Source organism: Pteronotus mesoamericanus, unplaced genomic scaffold, assembly GCF_021234165.1.
Source record: "Pteronotus mesoamericanus isolate MK-2021 breed Mesoamerican mustached bat unplaced genomic scaffold, CSHL_Meso_final scaffold_1186, whole genome shotgun sequence".
NCBI lineage: Eukaryota > Metazoa > Chordata > Mammalia > Chiroptera > Mormoopidae > Pteronotus > Pteronotus mesoamericanus.
Window position 1 is genome coordinate 3838233 of NW_026555302.1, and position 25558 is coordinate 3863790.

Below are 25558 nucleotides of genomic sequence, written 5' to 3' on the forward strand. Positions count from 1 at the left end.
TTTATGAAAAAGCTTTTAAAAGCAATATTTCATAAATTGTTTTCTTTCCTATATTTTTAAGCTACTTGCCGCTGAGTGGCATGGAGAGAGTCTACAGTGTTATATGATTTGAAGAATTTTAAAGTTCCAAAAGGCCTGCAAAAGTAAATTGGGGAATTTTATTCACTATCATACTCCCTTGCTACCCTTCACATTGGCTGATTTCTTCAAAACCAGGTGCCTTTCAGGGGATGTGGAGGTTCTCGTGTAGTCTCTGAAGTCCAGCCAGGGTTCTACCGGCACGATCAGCCAGAAAGCTGTTCTAGAAACCCAGAGGCCTTGGTTGCTGGGCTCTCTGGCCACAATGGTCTCTGAATGGCCACATTTTCCTTCAAGGTGAGGGTATCTCCTTATAATCCCAAGTTAGCCCGGGACCTGACCTCCTCGTCCATTTCTTCTTACCTCCTTTCTGAAGACTTTGCTTCTTCCTCACCAGCTGCCTCTCCTCATCTTGGAAACAGGCTAATGTCTCTCCTGCCTCACATGCACCATCATCACCTTCTCCAAGGATTCCCTGTCTTCGACCTTTTGAGTTGTTATTCCTTGAGCCGCCTCCCATCTCTCTCCCTTCCTTCACCACTAACCTCTTTTCAAGAGTAAGATTTTATCATCATTGCTTTCTCTCACTGTCACCTCATATCATCCTGTGTTCCTGTCTCCACCATAGCTGTCTACAGAAACTACTACTTTCATGTTATCAGTGACTTCCATTCATGAAACCCACTCTCCTCAATCTTCCTTTTCCCTGCTGCTGAGATAAGTTGTCGTCATTTGAATCTGTTTTTTCACCTTGGTTTTCATGAACAAGGCTGTCTTCTCTCTTATCCCTAGCCAATCCCCCTCTCGCACCATCCGTGCTTTCTCTCTGTGCATAGACTTTCATTAAACCATTTATCACATTTACTGTGTTCGGAATTCCCCATTTCTGCTACACCCATTGCGGGCATCGGTCCACCTTTCATCTTTGTTTCCCCAAGGATTAGCACAGTGCTTGGTTCATGCCAGGAAGTTAAGAAGTAGTTATTGAGTGAATTAATGAACCAAACAATATGCAAACAATATATAAACTCCTACTGCCTGTGAGGGAACACTAGATGGTGTGGAGAAGCAGAATGGAGAACTATCGTGGGCACTTTCTGAATGAAGGGGTGGAGGAGGACAATAGAAATGTCATGTAACCTCTGGAACATGTTAGGGAGGGTATTAAAGTTGGCTACTTAGAGAAGCCAGAAATGAATATCTAGATAATTTTATTAGTTTTTTTTAATGTTTGCACTGCCTAGTATCATTGCTGCCTTAGATGAGCTGATAATTAATCCTTATGAAGAAATGTGCTTGTGCCAGGAACAAAGGGTCATGGCATAGGGTGAAGGACACTCTTACAGTGTGGCTTCATCCAAGACCCTATGTATCTGTATTTGAAAATATTTTTGCTTCTTTTTCTAAAAGATGTTATTTATTTATTTTTTAGAAAGAAGAGGGGAGAGGGGGAAAGAGAGGGAGAGAAACATTGATGTGAGAGAAACATCGGTTGCTTCTCATACTCGCGACCTTTGTTCACATGGAATAGCATGCCAAAGAGTGTGCCCTAAAGATATCAGGTCTTAAATCCCTGGAACCTGTAAATGTTACCTTGTTTGGGAGAAGGCTATTTGCAGATGTGATTAAGTTTAAGGATCTTGAGACAAGGTGATGAAATGCAGCCACATGTATTCTTATAAGAGAGGCGGAGGGGTATCACACACACGCGCATGCACACGTGAGACGGCAGTGTGAAAAGGAAGGCAGAGATCGCAGTGGTGTAGCGACAAACCAAGGAATGCCAGCAGCTGGAAGAGGCAAGGGACAGATTCTATCCTAGACCCTCTGGAGGGAGTGTGGCCCTGCCAGCAGAGGGTGGCCTGGCTGACACCTTGATTTCACCCTAGTGATACTGACTTTAGACTTCTGGCCTCCAGAGCTGCAAGAGAATAAGTTTCTGTTATTTCAGGCAAAGAGTGAGAGAATAGGTATCTGCTATTTTTAGCTTGTGATCATTTGTTTCAGCAACCTCAGGAAACTAATCCACACCTGGAGGCAGTGATTGCGGAATGTAAGCATGAGGCCCCGTACACAGAGAGCCCCTTTGAACGGCTCTCCAACCCTCTTCCCCTGGAAAGCTTTCTGTTTTCACTTTCCAGGGTATCAAGAATGGAGAGCTTCTACCTCTAGAACTGCAGTTACTCTTGGAGTTGGCGAGCTCTCCAGTAGTTCTTCCCTTTCTCAGGATCTTCTGATTCTGTACCCACCCCAGGTCAGGCTTGGCAGATGCACCTTCCTTTGGAGTATGTATGGCTCTCACTGCCTGGTGATGGAATCTGGGAACACAGCTATATCTGAATGAGGTGAATTATGAGTGGGCAGAATCATGTTACTTAATTAGTTTAGCATACGTGGAACCTTTAAATAGCTCAACTTTCCTGTCGTTGTGTCTGTCACAAGAATAGGTCCGATTAGATAACAGCTATGGTTCCTCTTAACTCTGAAATCCTGTCACTCTCTCACTAGTCTGTATTTGCTTTCAACCATGAACCTGTAACTTTTTCTCACTGCATAGCTTCATCCTCTACTATTAGACCCCAGTTGAGTTCTCTCTCAGCTAGTAAGTTCCTAGAGAAAGAGGGTTGTTTTTCTCTCTGGATCCCAGGTCCTGGTCAAAGCTTAAAAAACAAAAAACAAAAACAAAACAAAACAAAACAAAAAACCCCACTTGATTCTTGACTCACATGGCATTCCTAGATTCAGATGTTGGAATTTACCCAGCTAGGCTTTCTTTGGTGTCAGGTACTTACATTTCACCCCGTGTCTGTGACTAGAGCTCGATCACACCCATCTGAGTTCTTGCAAACTTTTATTCTCTTTTCTATTAATACATTTCTAGCTGCTTGTTTCCTTTAGACCTCCCAACCTCCATCAGGTCAGCGTAGGTTGTTTCCCCTTTCTTGATCCCGTGATTTTTCTCATGTACATTCTGGTGTCCTTCACGACTCTCACCCCCAGATCTGACAGGGTTCAGAGGGTGCCCATGTCACACAGTGTCCGGTTGGTCAGCTGGTGCTCAGCCCCCCATCTCCGCATCTTTAAGAACCAGCATTGCGTTCACCAGCATGCTTGGAACACAACTTTCTTTTTATGTACATTATGAGCATCTGTTTATAAGCCAGACATTTCTTCATATAGTATTCTAAGTACACATCCAGATGTTTTTAAATTTCATTCTAATAGAGAAGGTTAGATAACCACACACATAATAAGATCGAACAAGCGCTCCTGAAATGTTGGTGGAAGTCAACCTAGTCTAGGTCCCCTAACTTGCTATGAGTGGGAATTGATGAGCATAGGTTTTCTCATATGCCCACTGGGTCGGTGGGGAGTCTACCGAGTGAAGTTGTTGTGTGAATCAGATGATGTAAATGTATGCGGAAGTGCCCAGTATCATTCCTGGTCTATAGCAGGAGGTCAGTAACAGATTCTTACACTGAAATAATAAAAGAGAGAAGGATTCAAAGGAGGGAGAGATCACAGTTGAGTGGATAAAAAAGGCTTTGTGGAAGATGTAACACCTAAGAGAGGTGAGACAGGTGGCTCCTAAGGGCAGGGACCTTCCAAATTACTTTTTAAAAATTGCAGTTGTTCTACACATAAACTGCACTGAATCTGTATAGAACAAATGGACTTCGAAGGATGAATAGGACTCTGGGTTGATCTGGTCTTGGAGGAAGGGCATTCCAAGCAGAGAGCACAGCACGCTGGCAGGACAATGGCCTAGTCTGACTGGAGTGTAGAGAAGTGGCGGAAGCGAGAGTAAATGTGTGCTGGGAATGTTACGTGGGTATAGAAAGGGTTTCCAATGTTAGACTGGGGGCATTGCACTTAATTCACTCTTTCACGTATTGCTAAGGAAAAAAGTGCTGCCATTTACGCTTACCAATCATCTCACGCTACACGTGAGCTGGTTATACTGGTTTATCATTGCTTTGACATTCCTTGCGTCTCTTCTGAGATATTTAGCACTTTAGTCTGCTTTAGGTTGTATTATTTGGCACAAAGTAAATAGTCCTTTGCATGCATTTTTGTGACAAAATGCAACTCAAATTTTTCTATCTCTTGTTTAGAATCCATAAAACAATTGATTGTTGCTTCGCAATCAAACAAGGAATTGTCATTCCACTGATATCAAATTTTTCCTACAAATCTCTTTCCATGCCTTTTTATTTACACAATAATTTTTGTTTTCCTATTGAATCAGTATAATCTTCTAAAGGTGTATTAAAATGGCAATTAAACTCAACGCTACCTATAAACAAAGCTCAGTAACATGGCAGCCGTGTAAACAGCTGCGATCCAAGTTTGTACGCATGCAACCATGTCATGAGAGCAACTTCGTGGAAGACAGCTCTATGGCCCTATTGATTGTAAGATGCGCTCCCAATTTAGAGATGTTCAAATGTGAAGAAACTATGCATTTTAGGAGCAGTGAAATGCCCATATTTTCAAACTTGCCCAGGGACTAGCCTACCACTTGCTGAAAGTATTGCCTCTCTCACCGAAGACTAAATTGGTGGAGCCACACCTCTTTGTGGTTTCTAGATGTGCACTAACGTGTGTCCTAAAACCATAAGTGTATTTGGTGACCACAGTCATTTTATCAAAGGGGTCTGCCAGGAGGGAGGCAGAGAACTGAGCATCCAAACTTCTGAACCCTGCTTCCCAAGTTGGTGGTTGTATGTTTATGCGTGGAAGCATCATGGACATATTTGCTCTTCCTCATTTCCATCTATAACATGTGTGCACCACTTAGGTTTATTTGGTCTTTAAAAATTAGTTTATTTACATGGACAACAGTGTGGTGGTTGCTAGGGGTAGGTGGTGAGAGATGGTGGAGGAGGGTGTGGGGGGATAAACGGTGGTGGACGGAGGCTTGACCGGGGGTGGTGAGCACACAGTGCAGGGCACTGATGACGTGTTGTAGAACTGCGCACCAGAAACCTGTGTCCTTCTGATAACCAGTGCCATCCCCATAAACTTAATCAAAAATAAAAATAAAAATGTTTATTTAATAGAGTACATTTCTTGTCTGATTTACTACTTTTTTTATGGCTTTTTTGTTTTATTTTTTATTTTTTAAATCATGTTTATTTTATTACAGTTGTCTCCATTTTTTCCCCTTTTGCCCTCCTCCACCCATCCACCCCCGCCCCCCGCGCCCCCAGTCAATTCCCACTCTGTTGTCCATGGCCACGGGTCACTCATACATGCTCTTTGTCTAGTCCCTTCCCCTTCTTTCCACCATTGTCCTCCTTCCCCCTCCCCTCTGGTCACTTTCAGTCTGCTCCATGTTTCTGTGCCTGTGGCTTATTTTGTTCGTTAGTTTATTTTGTTGAATAGATTCCACTTATAGACAAGATTTACTACTTCTTGGCGGTCCTCACTTAGTACAGCATATTTTCATGTACACACAGGAAGCGAAGGATGAAATCATATAACTTATCTCTGAGTCAGTTTCATTTTTTATCACCTTGAGCATGCTCATTTCAAGCATCTCTGCACTGCGGAGTGTGCCTCACAAATTGAGATGTGGGAAACCTGCCAGAAGAAATCAAACTGTCAGTCTCTTTATGTCCCAGGCTGAAGATTGATACATACACCTGTTTTGGCAGCCTTCACTCTGAATTGAGCAGATTTCAAACTTTCCCCTCAGTGGTCTACCTAGGTTTAATCTCTGACGGCTTTTATGTCATTGCTGATCATTGAAAAGATGGATAGATTTGCATTTCATCCAATCCTTTTTTTCTCCAGTTATTTACTGGTAAAAGAAACCCTGAGTAGGAAGTTGTGAAAGAGGATAAAGCAACACCCAGCAAACGGGATAATGCTGAAAAGTCTGTGAGAGACCACATGGGAGGGGGCTAGTGGTGGCTTTGCTGTTCGGCAGTCAAGGTCTCTGGAGTGTGAAGAGAACAACTTCAGCGTGGAGCGGGAGGCGCTGATTCTTTGGGCGTTCCCTCGGGTTGAAAGTCTTCTTGATTCCTGTTTTTGATCTTACTCCTATTACTATCTTTGGAGGGTTGCTTTTGCTCTGATCTGCTGGGTGCAGTCTTATAGCTCGTTAGATGACGACATGTGACCACGTGTCATTGTTCAGTAAAAGTTTGACGAATCTTCCTGTTAGCATTTCATGATCATTTAATCTGTCAGGGACAGACTAAGCGGGCACAATAAGCCATCACTTGTTTTATTGTTATATTAAGAAAAAAGGTTTTTTTAAGTGCACATATATTTGGTGGAGAAAAACAGGGCATGCTTTTAGAGGGGAATTCTTGTTACAAGTGAGTTTTATTTTTTAAAAACTAAATGAATGCCTTAAAACATATTTCTTCTTTTTTGGAAGTAAAAAAAAAATCTTCTAGGAAGTTGTTATTTACAAAAAAATAAGTGGCATCAACCTTCCTTTCAAACTTTTGGAAACCAGACTTACTAAATCTCACTTAATATGTCAAAGGACAACACTATTTGGAAGCATTTTAAATATTATGATTTTAGGGTACTTGAATTGTTTTTTTTAAAACTGAGTTTTTGGGAGTGATAAAGATATTTTATATCATGATGATGTGGTGGTTGTAAAATTATAAACATTTGTCAAAACTCATTGAATTGCACTCAAAATTAATGAATTTTGTTATGTATAAATTGTACTTCAATAACAGTGACAAAAAAATATTTTAGGATTTAGAAAAAGATAGGCTGGGACTCCAAGGGAGGGAGTATCCATGAACAAACAATGACATCAAGATCATAGCTGGGAACAGAAGTTATTGTTTTAATCAGAAGCTGAGTGTAATGAAACTATTACGAGAAATGATTTAGGGTTATTGTATTTAACCTGCTCATTACACTTCCCAGTGCATTTGAGTTCCTTCCCCAGCAGCATTGCAACCAACTCTGTGTGTGGAGGTGGAGTAGGGTGGGGGGGGGTGGGAGGGGTGGGGGGCGGGGGGCCTCATGTGACATTGAAAGGAAGGGAGGAGGGATTCTGGGAGGGTGCCCAGTAGGGAGAATTATTTCTTCTAACTCTACCCCTATCAATTCACTTACTGTAATTTTGTGCATATGGTCAGCATTTACTATATCATGAAAGAATCATGTGTGAAAATTGGAATATAGAAGCAAAACTGAGAAAGAAACAGTGAAGCCAAAATTGCTATTATTATATAATTACTGTGGTTCTTTAAAATTGGGGCCACCATGCTTAAAATATCTAGAGCACAAAATTATATTTTAGCTGAATCAATTGCTTGTTTTAACCGTATAAATATTCTTGAAAATGATGGCAGAGTTGATGCTGTTTGAAAGATTATTATTGATTATTTTTACTCTTAAAATGACTGGACTGATTTTGCAATGCTTTGGGAATTAATGGGACACTATTTACTTTTACTTTTTTAAAAGATTTTATTTAATTATTTTTAGAGAAAGGGAGGGAGAGAAACTTCAATGTGTGGTTGCCTCTCACGTGCCCCCAGCTGGGGACCTGGCCCACAACCCAGGCATGTGCCCTGACTGGGAATAAAACCAGCAACCCTTTGGTTCACAGGCTGGTGTTCAGTCTACCAAGCCTCACCAACCAGAGCCATTTACCTTGATTTTTAGATATTAATTTAATAATATGTAATGTTTTTATTTGGGCTGGCTAGGTAGGATTTTTAGACCTTAACTAAGAAGGTTATTGCTTTTTCTGTACTGTTTCTCTGGATAAAGGGTTTTTTCAATTTCCATTTTAGAATGAAATCTGTCTACAAAGCATAGCCCTTATTAAAATAGAAGGAGATAACTCATCCATGGACCTACTACTCAGTGAGAACCACTGTTGTTCTCATTTTGTTCCTTCTAGTCTTTTTTCTCTGCCCAGCTAGTTTTGTTGCTTTTACATCTTTGTGATAGGTCTCTCTGTAAAAGTCTATGGTCACTTTTTGGCTGTTGTTGCTTACTTTTATGACTTGCATTTTTACATGTTAGTTTCTTTTCACAAATGTATTTTTCATGGTAGCATTCAATTGAAAATATACCATATTTACTTCCCTGATCTTACCAATTTCTTATACTTTATTTACATAATTAAATAAAAAAACATTTCTTTTTGATGGAAGAAAATTTTTATTTGCTAAAATTTTATACTGAAAATTTGGTGTCAGATAAGTGAACAAATTGTATAACAATTAAGATACCTAAGATCAAACTACCAAATTTTAAATAATCCCAGGTGTGTATATAATTTAAAAAGAGATATTCTTATTTCACATTTAAAATATTTTCTTTAGATTTTTTAAGGATTAAATAATTTGCCTACATTTTGATGGAAAATTTAGAAGGTTTAATATGTCATGCACCTTCTGTCTTTTTGGTCTCTCTTGATTATCCTTTTATGTCTTCAAATAGCCATAGAAGACTATTATATACATCTTTGTGATAGTTTAGTAATGGGCTCTAAGTTTCTGTCTTAAGATGAGGCCCTTGGTTTTCCATTTTTATACATCTTGTGGGTTTCCTACTCCCCACTCTCCTCTGCTGCTGATGCAAAACCACTTCCTCTTAAAAGTTTGCCTCATTTCCTGTCATTCAATCCCCCAGCTTTGGTTGGAAGTTCTTATTTACTGACAACCATAATAACTAAAATATACATATGTGCACGCGCACGCGTGTGTGTGTGTGTGTGTGTGTGTGTTTTTCTTTTCTATCCTGGGGTTACTGAATGAGATAAGATTTTTCATCTTTCCCTCCTAAGAAAGCTCACTCAATCTGGAGATATTTTTGAGAATGTGTGGTTAAAATTTTTTTGGTTACTGTTTAGTATTTGTTTTGTTTGTTTGTTTGTTTGTTTGCCTGGAGAGAGAAAGCATTGTGTGTTCAGATGTATTTTACACTCATTACCTGCATGTTTACAGAATTCCCCTCCCCCAGTTAATATACAGCGGCTTTTTATTCCTTGCCCGCTGCCATGGCCCAAATCCAGACAAGTCTAAGGCACCACGGGACCCTTCCTGGAAATAACAAAACAGATGACAAAGGAGTTCGCTTCTCTTCTTCTGAACTGGGTCTCTGTTTTAAAGTTATTTCCAGCAAAAATTTGGGTGTTTCATTTTATTAAAAGTAGCAAATTTCTAATATTCAGACTGTTCAAACTAGATTCTTCGCCACTTCTTGCTAAACTGGATTAAATCAACCAAGTATTTTTGCATCACATGAACCTGATCTTAATCTAGATTTTCACCGCATAGCTTGCTTTGTAAAGGTGTAGTTGTAGTGATTTGCTCCTAACAGAACAGTAAGCTTCAGATCAGATTTGGAGAAGAGGGAAAAAAATGCCCCTTCTGTGAGGTCCTTCCCTGGAGCCCCGGGCTGCTGGGAGCTGGTCACCTTGATTCATCAACAGGTCAGGAGTCTCCAGTTTGTACCAGGTATCTAATACTGAAGGTTACCTTTTTTTTTTTTTTTTTTGGTAATTTGTATCATACTAAATCACTCTATAGCTAAACATATTGCTTTAGGACAAATCTTTCTGATAAATTATGACTTATTTGAAGTCTTTCTGGTTGTTTAGTGAAGGGAAAATAAACTCACAGTATGTGAGAAACTACAGTTTTGAAACAGAGTTTTTAAAGAATTATAGAGGTGCAGGTTTAAATGGAGGGAGAGGGAGGGTATAAATATGAATGATAAAGAAGGAGCAACTGTTGTAGGCAAGGAGTGGCGTTTTCATACATGCTCAGCTCACTCGTTCATACAGTCATCCATTCAGTAAAATATTTATTTTTGTCCTATTTTTATAAATATAGAACATTTATATTTCATTACATTAAATGGGACAAACAACTTTCAATCTTACCTCAGAAATTAAATATTTTACTTCTTTTAAAAAAGTTCTCATTTGAGCCCTGGCCAGGTAGCTCAGTTGGTTAGATACATATCGTCCTGATATGCCAAGGTTGTGGGTTTGATCCCCAGTGAGGGCATATACAAGAATCAACCAGTGAATGCATAAATAAATGGAACAACAAATCAATGTTTCTCCCTCTCTCTCTCTCTCTCTCTCCCTGTCCTCCCCACCCCATCTTGCTCCCTCTCTCCTTCCCTCCCTCCCTTCCTCTCTCCTTAAAATCAATGAATTAAAAAAAGGATTTAAAAAACTTCTTATTTTAAAACCTTGGCCAAGTTACATATAATTTATCTGGTTTTCTTAACATAACCAATTATTCAAAGGGGATAAAGAAGAATTAATAAATTATTTTTACATTTCTGCACATAGCTAAGTTACCTTCCATCTGCTGTCGTAAAAGAAAAGTCAAATTTTGCAGTTAGCCAAACATTATAATATACACATTACAATTAAATAAAGCGAAATTTAAAATGTAAAATCAAATGACATTCCCAGCCCACGCTTCTTTTAGCTTTACTGGCATATAATTTAGTTACCTTGTTGCAGCTTTCTGCTTTCCCTCCCAATCATCCTTTTATTCCCCAATTTTGTAATATCTCTACTACAAAGGCCCAATGGTGTCTATATGATTTCAGATCCATTTTCTTGATGAGAAGAGCCCACAGAAGCCATAATAGACACATTTTTTTAGCTCAGATGTTTCTGCTTCTGCAACTAACAACCTTGATTTTAATGCTTGTGTCTTTTATTTGGAGAGCTTCCAGTACTCAGAAAGAATCTCGTTATATTCTCGTAAGGAAAGTAGACAAGCAGATGGTTTCTACATCCACAAAATGGGGATGTTCATGAATTTCTGGAGCTACACTGAAATTTTAGAATTCCCTGTGGTGGTTATATAATATGTTCCTTGAAACAGCAGCAAATTCAGGAATGAACTAGAATGCGGCCATTTGTCCAAAACAAAAAGCCATTTTAAAAATCCTATTGAGATCTTTCTTTTCCCTAGTTCATAAAGTTAACAACTTTGACATTAACAAAGCCTTCACTATGCAAAACTTTTTTTCAACCTTTCCCCCTCTTTCTCTCTTTAACTTCTGTTTTTCAAATTACCTTGATGGCATAGTTACATGTTAGGAGTTTTCTATTACCTCCCAGATTTCCAAATTCCTTCACCAGATTTCCAATAAAATATACCCCTTCCAACAGTGTTGAGGTCATCAACCTTCCAACTATCCATCATCAAATTTGTACCTTGTATATTGCTCTAGTTCTCCTCATTGCAACAGAACAAAGGAAAACCGGTAAAGTGTCCCCAGCCTTTGCAACACGCTGACACCCAGAAGCTTTAAAACTAGGCTATCTGACCATACATCAGAGACCTTTGATTTGTGTGCTTGCCTCTCCCCTCTTAAATTTGGTGATGGGGCCTGTGATTTAAACTGGTAAAAGATAAAATAAGTGGAGAAAATAAACATTTACTAAGGTATACCGCACACACATCCATAGGGGAGTGATCAGTGTATCTCAAAGGAGCGTTTACAAACAGGGCTCATATACCATCTTAACCAAGAGTGATAAGTTTGTGGAGAAATGACAAGACAAAGGAAAAGGGATTTGGGCTTCTAGGGGCAGTAAATTGTATATAAGTAAATGCATGGCAGAAATGACTGGACGTTAGAGTTATTTTCATTAGATTTGTTTGTGCAGACATTTCTGGGTGCCAGCGTTCTGTCCCTGGCAATAATGATTATTTTCTTCCTCCTGAAATGGGAGTGGGAAGAGGGAACACATTCACAGAGGGACCCCTAGGTCCTGCTTTTGGGTTGTGGTGGGGGTGGGGGCCCATAAAGCTCTTTCAGCATTTGCTGCTCGTTATTGCCTTCAGCTCTAGATAACCCATATGCGAAGGTGGCAGAGTTGGGGGTTGCATTTTCTGATCCCCTTCAGTATGTTAGATACTAGTGAGCACGATGTTAGCCCAACACACTGACTTTGGTAGAGCTTGTGCCTTCTTGCTCTGGGGTGTGCACTGCGCTAGGCAACTTGCGAATACTTACAAATATCAGTATTTAGTCTTCATTGCAATGCTGTTGCTTATATATCATAAGAATCAACTGGAGCAACATATAGAAAATACAGGATTTCCATCTCTCTTGGTACATTCTAACTCGGTGGGTCTGATGAAGGGAATGGAATTTTATCTATTTTTTTTAATCAGGCAGCCTACGAGACCAGTAAAATGAAGGAAAACACTGAGATTTTTATCCCCATCCTAAGATGAAGACATGGAAGTTTTCTAGAGTTTCCCTACTTGGTGTGGCAGCCATTAGCCATGTGTGGTTATTAAAATTCAAGTTACCTGAAACTGGCTAAAATGTTAATTCAGTTTCTCAGTCACACTAACTACCTTTCAGTAGTCCTACTATACAGAACAGGTGTAGAACATTTTCATCATAACAGAAATTGCTATTAAACAGCACTGTCCTAGAGACAAAGTAACTTGCCTAAGGTCATATAATAGTAAGTGGTAAGGCCAACTTAATGGGCATTCGGACTTAACACCTCTCGGAAGTAGAATCTTTTGCCCCTGGAAGCCGAGCTTGGTTCAGCAGAGGGTGGATCTGTCCAAGGGAAAAGGCTTGAGCAGCTGCTCTCTGCTCAGACTGAACCAGCCTTCCTCAGAGGTATCTGAAACCATGGATTCCCCACTTTGGGGGTGTTAGTTTTGAAACCAAATGGGGCCATGCAGACAGATGACAGACACTAACTGCCCATCTGTTAGTTACTGCGCAACAAGCCAAAATTGTGTCCACGGGAGCAGCCCACCTCTGACCCACGTTCAGTCAGCAACTGGAAGTTCACCGGATGCAAGAGAGAATCTACTTTTGAAATGTTTCCCTTTTGCAACTTAGTGTAATGGTTTCTCTTCTCATGTCTACATAGCCCTTCCTGTACTTCAATTGTTTCACTTATGTGAATGGTTGGGATTTTGGAGTGCCTTTTTCCTGTACAGACAATGCTATTGCTGTTGGTTAGTTTCCAGGCTGGCCTACAAAAATCTGCAATGCGCATGAAAGAAACAATCACTTCAATTAGAATATGGGAGTATAAACACAGTATTCGTTACACTTAGTTGCCATTTACCACTCTTGTTTTGGGACTATTCAATAAATAGTTCCAAAATAATTAGTTATCTGTGTGGAGAAATATTTATTCCTAAATCATACTCTACACAAAAATTAATTTGAGGTTGTAAAAAACCGTAATGCTAAAGCACTTTTTGAGGAAAATATAGGAGAATATTCTTATGAAAAAAATAGGAAGGAAAGAAATTCTAAGCCATACTGTAAAAACACAAACCAGAGAAAATAAGATAGTTAAATCTGACTCCACTAAACTTTAAAACTTTTGTTCACCACTATAATCGAAGGGAAAAGACAACTGCAATGTTTCTAGCTGAGAAGTATTCATGCCTAAAATTGATAAACAATGACTATACATCAGTAAGTAGAAGACAGATAGGGAGAGGGTGGATTCACAGAATAAGAAACCTGAATAAGCAATAAATATAAGACAACTAGTAACTGGATAAATGTAAAGGAAGGCTCCATTTTTAAAAATCCATCAGAATAGACACAAATGTGTAGATAGAACAATACTTCAAGTTTCTAAGGATGTGGGAGGAGGAGACTCTTATACTCAGCATGTGGGTTTCACAGGTACTTTGGAGAGAAATCTGACAATACCAAGTGCAGGTGAAGGCGCCCACTCTCTGCCCCAGGATCCCAGACATACACTCTAGAAAAACTCTCCCATTTATATGCTGTATATGTTCACATTAGTATTGATTGAAAGAGCAAAAAGAGAAGAAGCCCATGTGTGGTCTATCAACAAGGAATTAAATAAATTGTAGTTTATATTAGAAGTATAGATAGCAGCTTAAATTAATAAACTAGAATTAAATATCCCATATATGATATCTATCTATCTATCTGTAATAATATGGGTATAAAAAAAAGCAAGCTAGAGAATGACAGGTAGGGTCAAGTCTGAAGATATGCTTAACAATGCCATGAATTATGTATGGATACATACATATATAGTAAGGGTCTAAAATGATTTATAGGAATAAACATCACTCTGAGTATAGTGGTGCCTATTAGGGATATGGGGCAGGAGTCGGGGCTACAAATGTAGCTGCAGTGTTTTGTTTAAAAATTTTGAGACAAATACTGCATAATGTCAAGATTATATTTAGTTGGATACTAGAAATCCAACTTATTGTTCTATATGTTTGAAATAGCTCCTAATTTTAAAAAAACCCACAGACATACACAAAACCCTTCCTATTAGTGGTCCATAATTCAGCATACCTCTTGGCTCATATAAAGTAAGTTACAGAGAAAAAACTAGAGAAACTTTGTTAAAGACATTTCAAATATCATGCAGATGATTGGACTGGTTCATAGCAATACCTTTTAACCTTAATTTTGTGCAAAACTGATTCTTATTCAGTAGATAAGAAAATCTATTTAGTGCATTTCCCAGGGAGTCTTATATTAACCAGCAAAGACTGCAGCTTTAAGGGAGATGGAGATGCCACTTAAATGAAGCACATGAATGAGATTAGGGGGTGTGTGGAGAAGGTCAGCTCATTTCCCTGGGCCTGGAGCTTTGCTGGGTCTCTGCCTTCTTGCTGACAACTTCTGCCAATTGGGATGAACCCGGGCCAAGTGATTTCACTTCTATTTCAGAGTGCTTTCTGAAATGTAGTCACATGCCGATTCTGTTGTTAAATTGAGGACTCATTACACTGAAGCACTAGACATTTGTATTGCTTTTAACTTGTTATTGATCCAGTAGTTTAATGTTCATCAAATAAGTTGATAATTGTGTTGGGTTATATCTGCCCATAAAAAAAGTGCTTGGATTCTTCCACAAAAATCAATGTAGTATTAGTAGAGAGAAAAACTGTTAAAAACATTAACGTTGTTTTTTTCTTTTCATAAGTATTCCATTACTAACTTGTGACCAGGGGCCAATTAATTTCTTGATCTGAAAATAGGAGGAGGATGGGATGGAAATAAGCATTATTATCCCATCCAGCTCTAGAAGTCTGTAATCTTTGGCTTTTTCATCAGTATAGGGAAGCTGGAATGTGACTGAGGTTGGCATGTGTCTGCTACCATCCGGATGTTTTCTTAGGGGTATTGGCGAAGTATGCTCAGTTACTTATAGTTCTACTTCCTTGGTGCATGTAAAGACTAGTTGAGAATAATTGAATCTCACTTGTGAGGCTTGGACTCCAAGCAGAGCTAATCTTATGAGGTTCCAGCACACTTATCAAGTGCCCTGTGAACTGATTATATAGAAGAGAAATTTCCATGAAAAAAAGGGGTGATTTTAAAGAACTTGGGAATATCTAAGTAGTTGGTGCTATCGGTGATTTTTGCCCCCCGTCCCCAACCGTCTCTCTGCTTTTAAATCATCGCAGAGCTTTTGGATAATTTTTCACTAATGTACGAGGTCTATCCAGAAGGTATCCAGCCATGTACTATGAAAAATATGAACATTTATTCAAGAAGATACAAGAAACATTGTACAAAGCACAATGACCCTTCAGTCCCGTTCAAAATAGGCACCTTGGGACCTCACACAGTTCTTCCAGTTACCATCAGCTACCCCATCATATTTTTGTGAATCTCATCAAAGATCTGAAATCTATTCCTTTACAAAGGTGATTATAGTTTTGGGAAAAGCCAGAAGTCACAGGGCGCCAAATCTGGGCTGCATGAGGGCTGAGTCACCTGGGTGATTTGATGTTTCACCAAAAAACTCTGCATGAAATGTGATGCATGAGCAGGCGAGCTGTTGTGATACAGCTACTAATCACCAGTTGCCCATAGCTGCAGCCTTCTGAATCATCCGGGTAGTTTCCGTGGAGGAATGTTCAAGCTTAATGCAAAATCTGATGCAGATTCATTGCTCTTCTCACTCAGTCATTTTGAATGTGACGGCCACACAGTACACATGCTCACTCAGTGGCGTCTACCACCCCCACTGACTAGCACAGTGAGTCATCACTGTTCACGCATGTGCATTCCAGGCCACTCTCCTTGGCGGCCAGGTTACAGCAATGTCACGCAAACCATTCTCGTTACATTAACAATGTTAATTGTTAAACATTGGTATATTAACACTTTCTTCGGACAGACCTTGTACATTACTCAAGAATTTTTTTATGTTATAATTAGCTGATGCACTGACTGGCAGTCCTTAGACTGTCAAAAAAGCAAACTTTGACTGTGTGGCGAGCTGAACTGGGACGGCGCTAAGCCAGACTTTCTTGTCAGAGACGTGCGGGTTGTTATCAAGGAAACCGTATTCAGAGGAAACAGAGCCTGACCAATCGAGCGGGTGGGAGTCAGAACCATTTTGGCAGTTCCTGCATTCTTGTGAGGATAAGTTAGTGCCTGTTAAGATAATTTTCACTCCTGTGTACCTTATCTGCCTTACAAATAGGTTAAGAAAGTCAGCTGGCCTGCATATATGTTGCATAGTGTATGAACTCTTCCCTGGACTCCCTGTCCCCCCGCCTCCCCCAAGCCTAGCAAGGCCGCCTTTCCTTTCCCCGGCCAAGCCCACTCCCTTCTCGTTCTCTGTATCCACAGACTCACACAGCACAGCGTGTTGGGCGGGGCCCCGAACACGGTTCTCTAGAAATACTTTTTTCCTTTTACATGAATGGCACATGTTCTTGAGAGAGAGAGAGGTAGAAGCTATACAAGCTTTTCAGACAGATATACTTCTGTGGAGAGAGGAGAAAAGTGGAAAATAGAATGAAGAAAAAGAAAGGATATAGTTAGGAAAATAAGAGGGGCCTGGAGGAGACACCAGAACTTATTGGTTTGGAAGGAGAATCACTTAGTAAAATTCCTAGGCTTGTTGCCTGGTTTATTTTAAGTCTGGCCCGAGTTCTTTTAATGTGCCTGTTGTGTTCATTTGCGTGGTTGCAATTAAAGCAAAGAGTATTTTCAGGATTTTGGAATAATCTGAGAGCCCTTGATAAAACATGTGCAAAAAAAGAGTTTAATAACTATAATTAGACTGGAAAAAATCAAAGGGAATCTCATTATTTCAGTTTCTGAATTTTAGCTGTTTTCTTCAAAACCCAAAACAGTTGTCTAATGGGCAAAAATATTATTATTACCTTCAGAAAACATATTAATAGCTGTATCAGACTGATTTAATTTTATTTTTCACACCCTTCCCTCTTGTTTCTGAAAAGAAAAAGACAACTGATCTTCGACTTCCTTGGAGGACATTAGACAGCTTAGAGAAGGGGCAAAATGAACACGATTTTTATTCTCATCAGTTGTGTTATAAGAACATTGGATGGATACTGTGAGGTAATGGGAAAATAACCATGAAAATTTCCAAGCACCATTTCCAAATGAAAAGGAAGAAAATTTCAAGTTAGCTTCCATCTAATGATGGCTAAAGAAAGACGTGTGTGTAAAAGTACAGGCATATATATTTTCCCAACAACACCATTGGTTTCTTTGTCTCAAAAAGAGAAGACAAGACTAAAGGTCTTCCAGTTCCAGAAAGCTGTTTTCTGGAATAGCTGACCACAGTGAAGATTTTAGTTTTTCATAGAATAAGATAAAGGGAACTGTAACTGATAAAACAGTAGTGTATGTTTTCCTTTTTAAACGCTTCCTCCTGTGTCATTTATCTCAACCCGTGAAGGTATTGTTTTTCTAAATATGTAGTTGGGTGCAGGAACCTTACTTGATTTCGGTGGCTGTGGTCTTTGGTAGAAAGCACTTGGACTTCTGCCTCACCCCCTGGAGCTCATGTGGCATCTGCCAGTGCAAGTGGATTCACTGAATACCCTTAACGGGTTAAGCTTTGCGGCCAAATCAAAGATCCTGGCCCGCTTTTAGAACAGGAATTGGGAAAAATTGAGGGTGTCTCACAGTCCAAGGTCAAGTATGCTGCAAGCCTCACTCAGAGTTTGGGATCTCTCTAAGTGTGACTTTTGGAAACCAGGAAACAGTTCTATTGTTTGTTCCTAAACGCGCCTGCTTTCTATCCAGATGCTTTCTGAATCTGGAGAGGGTCCCGGAATGACTTCGGTATATTTAATATAAGCTTTGGGAACATAAGTATTTATGTTCCTCTTCTGTGGATTCGTATCTGAAGTAAATCATAGAGAATGTAAGTTGGTTTATATGTCTCTTATTTTTAGCTCACAGTGAAGTTTCTTTCGGGTACAATGCAGGGGCTTGCTGGCATCGAGGCTGCCCAGGAAAAATGTCTGACTTTGACTAGTAGAGGCTGTTCAAAAAATGGCCACTCAAGCACCAGTAATAAATGTGCTTATAAACACACACACGTGCCATTTAGTTCAATTATGAAGAAATTTATACCCACTCTTTAAGGCAGAGATTTTCAACTGGTGTGCCGCGGCACACCTGTGTGCTTCAAGAATTTTTACAATTTGCAGTAGTTATTTAGTCAGGGGAACTCTTTTTCCTTAGAGTGTCAAATTAAAAAAAGAAAATGACAAGAGCCAACATAACAATAGCTGCCCAGTGTGAATGAATCAAAATTTTACCTATTTTTTTGTCAGATTGAAAAAATACATTAGTTGGTGTGCCACAGAATTTTAGTAATTAGTTTATGTGTGCCATTAGATGAAAAAGGTTGGAAATTGCTGTTCTAAGGCATTTCCTAGAAGAAAGAGAGAATCCTTGGGCATTATTCTGCGTAATTAGATTTCTGCACCTTTGTGTTGTGAATTGGGATTTCTGGTTTTTCCACCCGAAGGTGCAAAGTTATGGTGCTTGGAAACCTGAGACTAAAGCTGATGCTATAATTCATCAGGACTTTTAAGCTTTTATGGTCTGAGAAACTCTAGGGGAAATAAACAACAGTGGGTATTATATGCTATTTTATAAATATGCTGTATTGAAAATATTTTTAGAGCCACTTCTCTTGTTCCCCCAAATGAGTCTTCACCTGAGACCTCAACAGGCTTTAAGAAACTGTTCCAAAGGCCTAGTTAATCCTCTCTCATAGGTGGATTTGCTCGCATTCCCAGGAAACATCCACTTTGTTGAAATAAATCTATTTTTTTTAAAAATCAAATTTTTCTTTTCCATAGTAACCGTAAAAATGTACCATCTGAAAAATGTTAATTTATTTTGGTAATGCCATAGAAAAAAACCAAGGGTGAAATGTTACCTAAATTAAAGTGAGTACAAAATATAATAAACTCAATTATTTAAAAATAATTGTAAAAACTATTAGAAGGAAATATAGCAAAAATAGAGTTTGGATTTGTTTATCTTTCTCTATTTATAGGCTGCTTGTCTAAAAGATTGAATAAGGAAAGAATCTGCATATTTCAGAGAAGATTTTATAATATATAATTGCATTGGCACTGGGAATAATGGGGGTCTAGAAACAATCCATCTTTCAAGGAAGAAAACTGATGAGTAAGACTAGATTTGAGTTGGACTGCTACAGAACTGGAAGGTTAACAAAGAACCTTCTAGAATGAGAAACTGTACAACTCTTTTAGGTTCTTCAGACTTCATGGTAGTTTTACCTAGACCCTTATATTATATAACTCCCATGTTTACAGACTGGTCATGAAAAACAAACAAAGAAAGGCTTCTGTTTGTCACTGATTTCCCACATATAAGTTCATGGAAAAAGATTCACTTAAAAACTTGAAAGGAATTAATCAGCAAGAGTCTGATTTTTTCCCAAAACAGATAGCTGAACTTCAAGAGCACATATTTGCAATAATAAGTATTCAAGCGGAGAGGAGAACCATGCCTCCCCCTTTCTTGGGGTATTGACGTGGGTTCTATGATTATGATGCATTGTACTTTGCTTTTCTCTTAAATATTTGCACAACCATTCTTCTCTTCGTCCGACAAATATTTGCTGAGTACATAAATACAGTGTAGCCTTGGCGGAGAGATAGCTGTATTTAAACAGCTGTAGTAAATTGATACACACTTTCGGGAGAATACAAAAGATGGGGAGAGTGTTTACAGCTAGGCAGAGCCAAAAAGGCTTCTTCTTCGGTTGGAATTACCCTCCAGGCCCGAAGGGTCTGAAAGTGGCTGGCAGAGCGCTTACGGGAAGATGGAGGAATGAAGGCATGGGCATGTCCAGGGCACAAGGAGGAGAGCTTGGGTAGGAGGGCAGGAGTGAGGGCAGCGGGGCCACATCACAGGGCTTCTGGTGGTGCTAGGCTAAGGGGTGACTACTCTGGGGAGAGGCAATGGGGAACTGTTGAAGGTTTTTACAAAGGTAGTGACGTGGTCTTGAAGCAACGTGTCAAATGAAACTTGTCAGAACGGGACACAGAGGACTGTGCCTCTACGACTGGAGGTGTGACTCTTACAGCTTTCAAAGGTTCCCTGGGAGCACTGACGGCAAGACTTGGCTCTGAAGGACAGCCCCCGACTCTAACCTCTGGCCTTGATGACTCGCGCCAGCTTTCCCTTGAGTGGGACCGGGGTGGCCAGCTCGGATTCAGCCTCTCCTGCTCTGTTCCGCCAGCCCTGGGCTCCCTCCATCCCCTTCCCAGAACCTGCCTCTGCCACGCTGACCACACTGTGGCTTCTTTCCCACAATCCTCCAGGGTCTGTGTAACAGCAGCGTCACTCCTTCCCCCACGCGGGTTTTGACTTTTATGTTGCTCTGTTAGTGCTGGACGCTACTAAGGCATTTGATGCTGCTGTGAGAGTGACATAGGACAGATAAACAGACTTTTACAGAGTTGTTAAAAAGATGATAAAGACTAGTTTAAAAACTTGCAGGGGTGTCCAACCTGCAGCCCACAGGCTGCATGCAGCCAAGGATAGCGGTGAATGTGGCCCAACACAAAATTGTAAATTTACTTAAAGCAGTATGAGACTTTTAAAATATTTTTGTGATTACGTGTTGCAATGTATTTAAAGTGGGGCCCAAGACAACTCTTCTTCGTCCAGTGTGGCCCAGAGATGCCAAAAGTTTGGACACCCCTGGGTACGAAGATGGGGAAAAGAGGATGAATTCAAGAAATATGCAAATAGAAGTAACAAGATCTGACAGTTAAATAAGTGTGTCAGGAAGAAGGAATCAAATCACAGTGCTGAGTTTCTGAATCTCTGTGAATTCAAATGGTTTTGAAAGGACCAGAAGACACTTCTCTTAACTTCTGCAAAGTTGAACTGAAGCTAAGTGTCGCAGAGAGAGCTGTCAAAGGGGCTTTCTTAAGCTTTAGGGGCCGTTTTCCTGAAGGGTGTTATGAGCAGCCTGGTGAAGTTAGTTGTACCGACATAATGCCCAGCACAGGAGTAATAATTGAGCAGGATTAGACGAAATGTGTACCAAAAATGCTGGTATAACAAAATGTAGACAAAGTCCTTCCATTGGTTCTAGTCTCTATATTATTGAGTAACGTCCTTTTAGTGAAAGACCTAGGACAGTATTTTACAAACAGTTTAAGGAAGGAAATATGGTACTAAATTGGGAAGAAGGGTGGGGAATGAAGGCAATCCAATACCCAAGAATCTTGAAAATTGAAAACAAGCTGGTTCAGCCTGTGTGCCAGTTGACTTTATTTGAACACTTTCACAGCAGAATATTAAATAATAGTAATAATAGTCAACAGTTATTGAGCAACTAAAGTGTCAGGCACTAGTCTAGCCACTCTTGTACCTGAAGACCATCTCATTTCATCCAGACAAAATCCTGTGAAAATGGGCTTCTTACTACCCCGATATTATAGGCAAGAAAACTGAGGGGTGGAGAGAGAAGCTCACTGTAACAGTTTCTAACTCTTGCTTTCGCTTTGGCTCATTATTGCCAATGTTTTATTTCATTGGTTTCAATTCAAGGATGTACTGAGGGCCTCTGATAAGTGTTCCTGAAACATCTGTGAAAATGCAGGTTATGTTTGTTTTTGGCCTGTGGTGAGTGGGACCCCTGTTCTCTCTGCGGCTGGGCAGGGTGGCCCCAGAGACAGAGTCACAGTAGACAGCCTGCTTTTGGCTTCTCCTTGATTTCTTAGTTCAGCTGAAGGACATCCTGTTGGTAGTTGGCTCTGCTGCTCCATCATCACCATTGCCGTGAATTTAGTTACTGTGGATTGTTGAACACTCTCCGTGTGCCAACAATACTGCTGAGCCCTTTACCGCAGTATTTCATGTCATTTCCATAACACTGTGGGATGGCTGCTCTTGTCTTCATTTTATACAAGAGGAAGCCACACAAGATGCCCCTGCTGGTAAGTCGCAAAGATGAGACTCAAACCCACGTCTGTCTGACTCCAGAGTCCATTGTCCTAACCACAGGGACATTTTGCTCCAGCACTAGGCTTTTCTCAAAGGGTCAAGATCCCCACATTGAGCTTTCCTTTAGTTGGGCTTAGATGGGCTTAAACTGAGATCTAGATCCATTTTGGAAATTGCTTTAGGTTCTATTTCCCCCAGAACTTGTGATGTTCTTAGCTGCTTTAGCCCCATTTTGAACCAGTCATTAGGTTCAGTACCTGAGGAAGCTGTACCTCTTTTTTATAAGTGTTGCCTGGTGGATGATGCATTGATGGTGCCATATGCAATTTTCAAAGCACAGAAGCATTTTTCTCATACATTGGAGGCAGTGGCGACCTCAGTGCACTTCAGTAGGAGCCAGCTTTCCTTGAGGAAGGCTTGGTGATGGAGCAGGAAATCAGCTTTCAAGGCTTTGCAGAGCTTATTGTAAAACAACAGCCATCTCCTTTCATTTAAATCCAAGTTCTCACAAGAGTGCAACAATTAGCATCAGGAATTAACAGGCTGTTCTTCTGTTGGACAAAATAGTGGTTATTTGGATCCAAAGTGCAAATTTTGTTAACTGTTCATGTTTCGGTGAGGTGAGACTCATTCTCGTTGTGGGAATTCTCAAAGATGTCGCACTCCTATGTAAGCAAATTATAGACAAGGGAATTGAATTTTACTTCTTATGCACTATATAAAAGCTAATGAAAATAATAACCAATTAGACAATTGTGAAGCTTGAGTGTATTAAAGTGTTATGCAAATATTGATTAATAGTAATGCCATAAACTCACAGAACAAGCAAAAGCATGCCTGGTTCAAATTATAGGAGTTTTCATTTGCATTTCCACAGAACCTGTTATTAGTGGGTCTCAAAGTACCTTATAATTAATAATTATTAAAACCCATAAATATGGTCAGGAAATGTCTTTTTATTGAGGGCATAAGCAAAAAGTCCCCTTTGCCTCATACATATCATGAGATTTAAATGCCTGAGCTAAAGTAGACTTCTCCATATAAAGTCATAGAGTATGAGTGTTTTGGTCTGTGATACTACAGGTTAGAAGCTGCCAGCTATGGGTTCAAGGTTTTGTATTGAGTATTTCAATCTATGTGTTTAGCACACTACTTATTTTTTAAATTTTATATGTGCAATAGCTCTCAACAAATCTTGCCAGTATGGTATATTTTAACATTTCTCTGTTGACTGTAATATCGAATTTGAAAACAAACATTATGCCAAGCTCACGTGAAAGTATTTAAAAATATTTTGGACTGTTGTGTCAGGTTTATTTTTTCTCAAGTTAATATATTATTCCAAGGACTAAGAGCTTTTAAGCAGTCAAAGGGACCTGTGTTCATTTTTAGACTCTGCAGCAAGTCCTCGAAAGGTCGGGAAGATTTCTACTCTGCTTTAGAATACTCCTTTGCCCTTTCTCTCTTATTTCTCCTCTCCTCTCCTTCCTTTGAATCTACCCTACTCTCTAAAGCTAAGCACAGGTTGGAAAAGCTCAGGAATATTCCCAGTGCTTGGCTCTCCTTCTCCTCAACTCCTCAAACTGCCCCCACATGGCTGTTTCTCAGCTTTATTTTCTTCTGGCGCTGAGAGACCATACTGTAGTCATGAGCCACTATTATGAGGCAGCTGTACATCCGGGGTTATACTTCAGTGGCATGTCAATTGTAAGGAAAGGGTGGACTAGTTGGCACTTTCCTTTAGAGTTAGGGACACGAGAACCCAGAGAAAGTGAGTGACTTGAGTGAGGTCCTGTGGTTGGTTTCTCTCTCAGTAGATTTGGGACCAGAACTCAGGTCTCTGGACCCATAAAGCTTTTCTCTCTGCCTCCCAGTCGTTAGATGATGCTTTGAACCACACACAGAACATTAAACCAGGAACATAGGGTCAGAACCAGAAGTAGTTTGTTGATGTTTTATCCAGGGCTGTGGATCAGCAGGACAAGAGGGCGGAGGCTCAGGGCTCTGAAGACAGATGGAGTGAGGAGGATGCAGAGCTGAAATGGGGGACCCTGAGATTGCTGCTGTGTAGGGTTGAATGATGGAGGTGAATGAAGGGCCAGCTGAAGCGAGAACAGGGTGAAGGAGAATGGGCGTTGTCGGGGATTAGAAGGGTGTCGCGTTTATGGCCATGGCCATGGGTTGTTGCTATAAGATGAAGAAAAATTCTATTGGTTACTGGATGGATGGTCCTGATGGACACCAACGTCTCTCAGGATGGTCTCAGAAGGGGGAGAGATAAAGACATGTGTAACATGTGTACAGTTCCCAGGGCACGTGGAGGAACACGTTTCTGGGACACAGTGGCGTGAGGGAGACGGGGGAGTGATTACAGGATGATGTAGGCGTGTGTCTAATCTGTGAGAGAAGCTACTTTTCTAAATTCTGACTTCCATGTCTTTTCAGGGAAAACTGAGGCTGCTATCAAAAACTTCAGTCCCTTCTACGTTCGCCAGTACTCCGTGGCTTTCTGTGATCACGTGCGCAGTGAAGTGGAACAGCAAAGAGATGTGACATCACAGCTTTTGAAGACCAAGGTAACCCATGGCCATTTGGCTTGTGTATTTCTCCCACTAAGTAATGCTTTATAACTCATAATAGATCTGAAAGAAACCATCATTTGGCAGCTTGTAAAAAATGTGCTCTCAAAATATTTCATGCTCAAAACACTCTGTTTACCTGGAAGTTAGAACATGTGAATATGTGTTGATGATATAGTCCATAGTTTAAAAAAAGTAACTATCATGCTCTAATTTTATTATCTTTTCCCTGCATTAATGTTCGATACCAGGAAACTTGACTTGCTGTAGTAAAGTTCACTTTTAAAAAGTCATTTATTCTTTCTCTTTTGCTCCATTATCATAATTATCCATGATCTCCACAAATAATTATTGACCCTACTATGTGCCGGGCCCTATTCCAACAACTGGGCAACAAAGCAAATTCTCTGCCTTACTATTGATATTCAAATGTAGGAGACAGACAACACACAAACGAACGAATATCAGGCGATGTCAGGTATGGACAAATGCTACAAAGAGAAATAAAGCAGGAGTCTTATTTTAGAGAAGGCGGTCAGAGAAGCCCTCTGTGGAGATGACACTTGAGCAGAAACGGGAGTGAAGGTGAGCGTAGGCTGTGTGCACGTCTTAAGAGGAGTGTGCCAGGCACATGACATGGCCAGTCCACAGACCCTGTGGCA

General features: G+C 40.1%; 1 protein-coding gene across 1 annotated transcript in view; it reads left to right on the top strand.

Annotated features, from left to right (window-relative positions):
- Positions 1-25558, top strand: part of NIBAN1 (niban apoptosis regulator 1) — a 121416-nt gene that overhangs the window by 24781 nt on the left and 71077 nt on the right. The window contains exon 2 of the mRNA XM_054587660.1: positions 24763-24893. Coding sequence (XP_054443635.1) covers positions 24763-24893 — 131 coding nt within the window. The remainder of the gene's footprint in view (positions 1-24762; positions 24894-25558) is intronic.